This window comes from Neolamprologus multifasciatus, chromosome 18, assembly GCF_963576455.1.
Source record: "Neolamprologus multifasciatus chromosome 18, fNeoMul1.2, whole genome shotgun sequence".
NCBI lineage: Eukaryota > Metazoa > Chordata > Actinopteri > Cichliformes > Cichlidae > Neolamprologus > Neolamprologus multifasciatus.
Window position 1 is genome coordinate 19361080 of NC_140456.1, and position 8217 is coordinate 19369296.

The window sequence follows — 8217 nt, forward strand, 5'->3', positions numbered from 1 at the left end:
TACTGCATATCTGAATAGAACTAAGCTGTGTCAAATAGGAGTCATATTCCAAAGCTCCTTTTCCCATGTTTAGGTTAATCCAACTATGTGTTTGTTCACCAGCCAAGTGTTAACAGGGGTTTCCAGAACATGCCAACCTGCTGTGAAGTCTCTATGATGGAACAGCTTCACATTGTTCATGCCACAGGATTTTGATTTGAATGTAAATTATCCAAAAGTCTTCAAAGTATCCAAAAAGCAGAGGGTGCCACATTGTCTGTGCGATTCACTCAAACAGATTTTCCTCAAATTATGTTTATTTATTCATTTGCCTGTGAAGCCTGTGGAAATGCAGCTCAGCTGACTACCACTGTTAGAAACGGTGCATCCATGTGCTTAAATATAGACTGGTAACAATTTGAAAGTAGCTAGTGAAATCACATTTTGCTAATAAAATGGAGTCTAGTTATACTTATTGTATTATAATTATATAATGTACATTACCGGTACTGACAGTCATTCTGCTACATGTTTTTTCACCTAGTGTTTCATTATTATTGAATGCACCTTCAGACAGCAGCTCTTTAAACCTGCACTCGAGCCAGTGACTCAGTGTTTTTGGTAAATGCAGTAAATGTGATAATATTGTCTTTTCTTTTTTGTTCTTTTGGTAACAATCATTAAGGGAGAAGATCAGATAAAACACCATCAGCGTTGTCAGAAATTGTGCTTTCACCGTGAAAGAGCATTGAAATGTCTTTATTTGAGAAAAGTCAGTCATGTGTTAACAAAACATAGTTGATCTAGTGACAACTGCAGTGTAACATGCTGTTTCAGCAGCATAAAAATAGCTACATGTGGAGATGATCGTTTCACATATTGTTGATTGGCAGGACTGATGATATTTCGTGTCAATTGTGCTTCTAAAAACAAGTCTATAGTAAGATCAGAAGAGGAGAAACACTATGTTTGGGTAAGTGTAGGAAGTAAGTGGGTAAAATGGCTGAATCACTGTGTTGTCTACATCTCCATTAGCCTTGCTGGCAGTTATGGAATGTGCAAGACTTTTCCAGATCTGTTGGGAAGAGAGGCAAACAAAAACAATTGGAGAATGTCGAGTATGAATGTTATTTTATCTGGTACAAGATGGTACAAAAGTAACATTTAAATGCTAAGTAATTTCTGCAGTAGTACAAACCTGGAGTAGTTTGGCTGCAATGTCTCAGTGCCTTCATGGCGTCCATGTAAGGAATTCCCAAAAACTGCTCATAGGTTGTTCCCAGTCGTACCTCCTGGAGACATTTAGTGGAGTCCTTGAAGAGGAGGTTCTTTCCATTTTCTGACTGGAACATTCTGAATGAAGGATCGGTTCCGCTGTTTCCAAATCTGGCCTAAGAACAAAATTTAGGTTGGAAGTTATTTAGTTTTTAGATTTCTATTACACTGGTTACTTTACTCTTTGAAACTGGCAGAATGTGGAAAAACAGAAGTCATCGTGACTTTTGTAACTATTGGTTTTTGAAATGCCCAGGTCCCCCCCACTTGAGATCAAGTGCAAGTACAGTCATCAAAAAATAAAGTTTTCACAGGACTCTATGCAGTTGTGACAAACTAAGTACACTCCATGATTCAGTAGCAAGTAGAATCAACTTTGGGAGCAGTAACTTGAAGTGTTTGTGCCACGTTGCTGTAAAAGAAGCCCAAATCAACACCCCCCCACCACCAGTTTCTACTAGGTGTTTGTGCGAATATGCTATGTTTGATTTTCAACAAACGTGGTCCTGTACATTAAGGCCAGACGTTTCCACTTTGGTCTCGTCCGCCCAGAGAACATTGTTCCAGAAGTCTCTTGGTTTGTTCAGATGCAACTCTGCAAATATAAGCTGTGCTGCTATGTTCTCTGTAGAGAGAAGCGGCTTTATCTTTCCAAACAAGCCACATTTGCTCAGTATTTTTCTAATTCTGCTGTTATAAGCTTTAACTTGTTAACTGAGGCCTGTAGAGTCTTAGATGTAGCCCCTACAAAGGGACAATGTTAAAGTTGTCAGAGTTAATTGGCAACTATTTGGAAAATTGGTTAAAAATTCATTGTTGTGCTCAAAACAGAATGCCAAACAAACTGTATGCAGCTTCTGTAATGACAGGATGCTTCTCTATTTCAGACTCAGCATCTGTGTCGGCTAGAGAAGTTGAACCTTGATGTAAGATTTTTGCACTGGGAATTCAGTGCTTTGAAACAACAACAATTTTATATTAAGCTCTTATTTCATTTCAAGTAGCTATCTTAGACTTTATCACAAACCTGCTGTTCCTGAAGGATGCGGACCACCTTACTGTGGCTTTCTGGGCGAGTCACCACAGCGTGTGCAGGCACCTTAGCCAAGTTACAAGTGGCATAATCACTGATCTCCACTGGTCCTTTCGCAGGGCAGATGAGCTGGTAATCAGAAGATCTCAGATTACGAGCCCAGTCTGGACCGTTACCTTCGATAAAGAGAGGTGGAATAAAGTTTAGAAGCTGTTGTAATGTCATCGGAGCAGGTAGTGCAGATCAGTGCAGTCCTCTTACCATCGCTGTTTTCTGTCACAATTGTGTGTTTAATGAAGGCAACATCACCACCACCCTCAACCAGACACCTGTAATGATATGCCATACATCATGACTTTGGAGACAAAGAGTGAAGTTGGGGGTAAATGGCTAACCAATTAAAAATTACACCTTATCATTGCTAAAGTTCACAAAAATTTTAAAAACGATTAAAAAGTTCTGGTTTTAAGAGGAAAACATGCTTTAGCTCTTGACACATTCTTGGCTGTTTACAAAAGAAATATATAAGAAAAAAAACATAACAGTAGCTGGCAAGATTGAGAAGAGCCGGTTCTGTTGTTTTCCAGTGCTTCCCGTCTCTTTGCTAACTTTCTCCTTATACACAAACTTGTATGCGATGCCATTCTGTTTCTTGCTGTACCTAAAGGCTCCAGCATAACCGTAGTACTTCTCATCAGCGCTGGCTTTGCATTTGGCCTGGTCTCCCACAGCTTTACCGCTGCCGACGCACAGAGAACAGAACGGAGAGTTGGGCTCTGCTCCGGGGGCACAGCCACTACTGAAGAACTTGGCTGATGAGAAGAAGAGATGCAGAAAGAGTTCCACAATCAGCAAACCTCTCTTTTGTCAAGGTTAATGGAAGATTGTGGCTTTTGTTTAAATATAGATTCATCACGTGAGTCATCTAAACAAACTTTTTTAGAAAAAGGGGAGATGTATGATTTCTGTGGGTGGCTTTAAATTTCTTTCTGTTGGTAAAAGAAGGAGAAGCTCGCAGTCACTCACTGAAGTCACAGTCTTGTTGTCTTTCGTAGATTTGACCCATGGGGATGTTCCAGCCAGCAGTTCTGCCGATTCCTGTGTGGCAAGACTTCTTGCCCTTCAGATTTTCCCAGGTCACCCCTGAACCCTTCTTTACCACAGCAACAGCATAGTATGAGGAGGCTATGACTGAGAGTGGATACGGGAGATAGACATTTCAAATCATTCAACTGGAGAGAGACATTAATATAAATCTACTCTGTTTGGGGGATTAATTTGAAATGAATCCCCCTTTTAAAGGTCAACTTTCATTATCATGGTGGATACTTACAAAACCGGAGCCACTAAAATTTTAAACAATGTACAAGCAATACCTATGAGCTAAATGCTAGGTCTCCAGATTTATGTAAATGCTCAATTTGGGGATTTATTTAGTATTGTTTTTTTAATCTTGGTTGTTTGTAATGCCATAAAGAGACTATATCCTTAATATATAATGAAGACAAGCTCCATCCACCTGTTGTTCAAAGCTTCAGAGGTTTCAGAGGATAAACTAAGGGGTCACTAATGAATAAATAAGGATTCCTTGAACTGGTTGTTCATATAAAGTTAGTTAAATTATAGTTGTAGTAGTAGAGTGGTAGAGTCCAAGGATAAAAATAGAAATCTGGTCATCAGCACAACAGGTCATTGAAGTTGTGTTACAATTAAAATAATGCACTTTTCTAGACTTTTTAAAAAATGTGTCCATATCATAAAAAGAGGAAGAAAAAGATGAAAGTTTACTACCATCAGAGCGGCTGCACAACTCTGTGAGAGGAGACAAAATGAACAAATATTACTCATATAAAAAAGGTGAAATAAGACACAGGATTGTGTGTGTGTTATTTCTTCTTCTTGTTATCTACCTTGTTCATACTGCTCCACCATGACAGGAACCAGGCCACACTTTCCAGCCGTGAACACCTGACCTCCATCCACGGCCACTGCGTCGGCCTCTTTACGCTGCGGGGCGATTCAAAGCAGAGATGAATGTCACAGAGTGGAGACAAAAAATAATAAATTAACAGATTTCGATATTTCCTCCAGAGTTTACCATAATCTTCTTCAGGCACTCTTCAACTGTAGGGGCGCTCTGGCATTCAATGGAGGTGGTGTCCCCAGACATACTGCTGATGCTCCACGTGTCACACTTTGCGGTCTCAGCATGGCCCACAGCACACCATCTAATGGCAGGGGATGCATCGTCTGATGCCTGCTCTAGAGAGGGAAGAAAGACTTAGACATAAGTAGACCGACACCTGACTAACAATTGCGTTTCTGCCTGTCTTGCTTGTGTTCTTTACCTTTTTTAAGGGAATGGATGATGCTCATGTAGTTAGCACCCAGATACAGGAAGGAGTCTGTGTTTGGGGGCACCCTCAAGAGCCTCACTGTTGAATCTTTGAACATCAGGTTCTTGGTGGGTGCGTAGGCTTCAGATGAGAAGAGGTTAAAGCTCTGAAAAGGCAGCAAGTGAGACGATTCATTAGGAAAGCAATAAGGCTGCTGAAACACAAGGAATCAGAATACGCTGAAATTAGATGTTATTCAGTGTACTTCCTACGTGGTCAGTCTGAACTCTGTCAAGGCTCTGCCAGATCAAGTCAGCCAGCTGTGGATCCTTGCGAGTAACAACAGCGTGAGCTGGCACTCTGGCTAGGGAGCAGGTTTGATAATTGTCAATAGGTGCTCTGGTGTTGTCCTTGCACAGCAGCTCGTACGATGGCTTATCCGATTCTGGAAGTGTGATATGACACAGGTTTTACATCAGTGTTTTTCACAGTTATCCTTTCCCATATTTTGTAGAAGTTTCAGGGCGTTTTAGACGATTTTAATCGATTGAGAAAATGACATTCATGGTCAATGTGATTGCTCTGAAATTTGCTTTGAAATTCTGCTCGACTTGTCCTTGACTTGTGCAGTGTGCAACAGTTGTATTTGTGTGTCATGCATGTTCATCAGGTACCCTCTTGTCCCTGTCGCTTTTCAAAATGAAATTTTTAATCATGGTAAAGCTTTTTTTTTTTTTTTTGATAAATAAAACCTGACAATGCTATGATTCAGTGCTTCTTTACATGTTAGAATGGATAAAGGTTGTTGTGATACTGACCTGGCACAGTGACGTGCTTTACAAAAGCCACATCTCCAGCTCCCTCGGCCAAACACCTGTTAAATACAAAAGTCATATTATTACAGATAAAAGGTTCGGCTAAATGCGTAGAAGTTTATGTTCACATTAAAAAGTGGACACTGACTGAAAGGCTCCATTGTAGTCATAGTAAGGCTCCCTCTGGGACCTGGAGCAGTCTCCTTTGCACAGTTCACACAGCTTGCTGCCTCTTGCTGCCCCAGGGGCACAGCTGGCATGGAAGAAGGTGCTCACAGCTGCATAACAAAAAACAAGGCCATGGTCATAATTTAGAAAAGAAAACCAAAACACTTACAATAGAGCCAGAGTGTCACCACTGTCTCCCTTTAAAGACAAATATGAAAGTTCCCATATGCATTTTTAACATTTAGAAGTTTCATATTATACTGTGTGTGCAGAGTTTGCATCCCCTTGCATGGGATACTGCATACACCAGTTTCTTTCATGTTAGGTTAATTGTCAATTCTAAACTGACCATATGTACGAATGTGAGTGTGGGTGGTTTTCCTGTCTTGGTCCCTAACACACTGGCAACCTTTCCCGCCTCTCACCCTGAGAGCCAGGCTCCAGCCCCTGTGATCCGGAATTGGTTAAGAAGAAGATGGATGGACATTGATTTGTTCAACTGTCTAACAGGCGTAACTAGTCTAAACAGACTAGTTTTTGAACTTCAGTTAATTATATTTAACAAAAGGAAGTGTTATAAGTGATAAGAAGTGCTGACAGGCACAGGATTTTATAATCCCTGGGCAGAAGCCAGGTCTCTCTTGGAAATGAGATTTTTAATCTCAATGAGATTTTTATTACCTGGTTAAATACAGGACTAATAAAAAAGAAGCTAGGTAGCCTCTTCCCTGTCTGTTTCTACTTTTCCTGTAGTTTTGATCCCGCCAATAAATTCTTGTCAGTAAAGCAAATAAGTGTGTTTAATTGTTTCTCAGGTGTTCAGTTTCTCATTAAAAGGTCTGATCTTATTGTTCTTTGACCATACGCACTAAAACTGTCAAATGTTATTAGCTAACCAGAAACAAAAAGTCCTTTACCCTCCTCCAGAGGTTTGTCTTCAATGCCACCCCACTCAATAACATTCATGGTCACCAGAGATCCTATGGGAATGTTCCAGCCTGCAGATTTCCCCAAACCAGTGTGGCATGATTTCTTCCCCCTGAGATCTTTGAAGCCAAATCCAGTGTTCTTCTTTGCCACAGCAACAGCATAGTAGCAGGTGTCCGTACCTGAATGAATGAATGAAAAAAAAAAAAAAGGATACAATATTATTGAAACAGCTAAATCACATTCACATAAAACACTAAACATGTTCTTGCTTGAACTTATTTCATTAGGCTACTAATGACAGCTGATGACTAGACATACCGGCGCCATAGTCCTCAGCAATGATGGGATGGAGGTCATAGTTGTTCAAGCCAGCAGTGTAAATGTCCCCACCATCCACAGTAATGGCATCTGCTTCACCAGCCTGCCAGAGAGTATTTGTTGTATGACTGAGGTCAAGTCATTTTTACATAGAATTTCACTGGATAAGTTGAAGGCATTGGTAGTTTTTTTCCCCACATTAAATACTTAAAGGGGGGGAGTTATTCATCCTCAACAAACATGATGCAATCATTCTGAGTAAAGTGAATGAAGCTGAAATATATAAAATCAGATGTTTCTTTAATGAGCTAAATAATCATCAAGGAAAATGTGCTTGGTATAAACTGAATCCATGCCAATCAAATAAATTTTATTTGACAAGCTTCCATTAAATGTAACATTTAAATTGTATTTATGTAACCAAATTAAATTGAATATTTAGATGCAATTGAAATAGTTAAAGTCAAAGCATTTGGTTCGGATTTTATTTTTTAATTTTTTAACTCTACTCCATTTTTCTAGAACACTCCACAGCAGATACAGTTAGTTTATCTTTACTTTAGATATGTTTTAGTAGTAGTTCGAGTATGAACCTATACTCGAAGAAAGTGAAGAAGAAAAAAACAATAAAATGAAGTCATTACATTCACTTATTTTTACTTAAGTAACATTTCAGAATAAGCCGAGCACTGTGAAGCGCTTCAGTTACAATGCGTTTATAACAACTGCCCTGGTCAAAGTCTATTATTGAGTATTTGTGGTTAATTTGGTGCTCTGGATGTAAAAAGCGCTCACCTTAATGGCAATAATGCACTCGAGGGTGTTTTCTTTTTTCACACAGGAGAACGCAGGAGCCGCAGCGGCGAGATCTAAACATTTACGCAATTCTTGGTCCGACTTGACGCACCATTTCACCTTCTGAGAGCCGGGTGCAGCGAACGCGCTGGCTGTTAAAACACATGGATGTCAGTTTGGATTGAAAATGTGATGTCATGTGTGTGATTAAATATAGTAGTGCGGGGCTGAAAAGCTTTTACCGAGCAGTCCGAGCAGCGCCACTAGGAGGAGGGGCTTCATGTTGGGCGGTGGGGTCTCCGGATCAGCAGAGCAGAGAGACTGGGAGGCTGCTCGGGCTTTTATAGCAAACCTGAGTGGACCGGGACAAAAGATAAAAATGCCACAGTTTGCTCAGGTTTCCTAATGTGTGCGCGTGTGGGGGCGCACGTGTGTACTTTAGTGTGCAAAAGACAGAGATTAGGTTTCATGGACAATCTGAAATTGCCACATAATACGAAATCACATTTAGTCATCTGAAACACTTTGTTTGCACAATTTGAAATCAGAAATATTTAGAGATCAGCAT

The 8217-nt window shown here is 40.1% G+C and overlaps 1 protein-coding gene across 1 annotated transcript; it reads right to left on the reverse strand.

Annotated features, from left to right (window-relative positions):
• Positions 1–722: 722 nt before the first annotated feature.
• tfa (transferrin-a) lies at positions 723–8030 on the reverse strand. Its single transcript, XM_085141546.1, has 17 exons — positions 7892–8030; positions 7650–7801; positions 6855–6957; positions 6524–6715; positions 5587–5716; positions 5442–5497; positions 4896–5068; positions 4636–4789; positions 4386–4549; positions 4198–4294; positions 4079–4099; positions 3314–3478; positions 2949–3099; positions 2549–2616; positions 2282–2463; positions 1178–1370; positions 723–1054 (listed from the first exon to the last, which is right to left on the reverse strand). The coding sequence occupies exons 1-17, from the start codon at positions 7929–7931 to the stop codon at positions 1011–1013; spliced, it is 2085 nt and encodes a 694-aa protein (XP_084997672.1). The 5' UTR covers positions 7932–8030; the 3' UTR covers positions 723–1010.
• Between the last annotated feature and the right edge of the window lie 187 nt (positions 8031–8217).

What these genes read in the sequence shown, in the direction of transcription:
- tfa (XM_085141546.1), bottom strand. Translation starts at nt 7,931, where the DNA reads ATGAAGCCCCTCCTCCTAGTGGCGCTGCTCGGACTGCTCG. An exon ending in AGTGCCTGAAGAAGATTATG is followed by an intron (nt 4,295 to 4,385) that starts GTAAACTCTGGA and finishes ATCGCCCCGCAG; the next exon opens with CGTAAAGAGGCCGACGCAGT. An exon ending in ACAACAAGACTGTGACTTCA is followed by an intron (nt 3,100 to 3,313) that starts GTGAGTGACTGC and finishes TCTTCTCATCAG; the next exon opens with CCAAGTTCTTCAGTAGTGGC.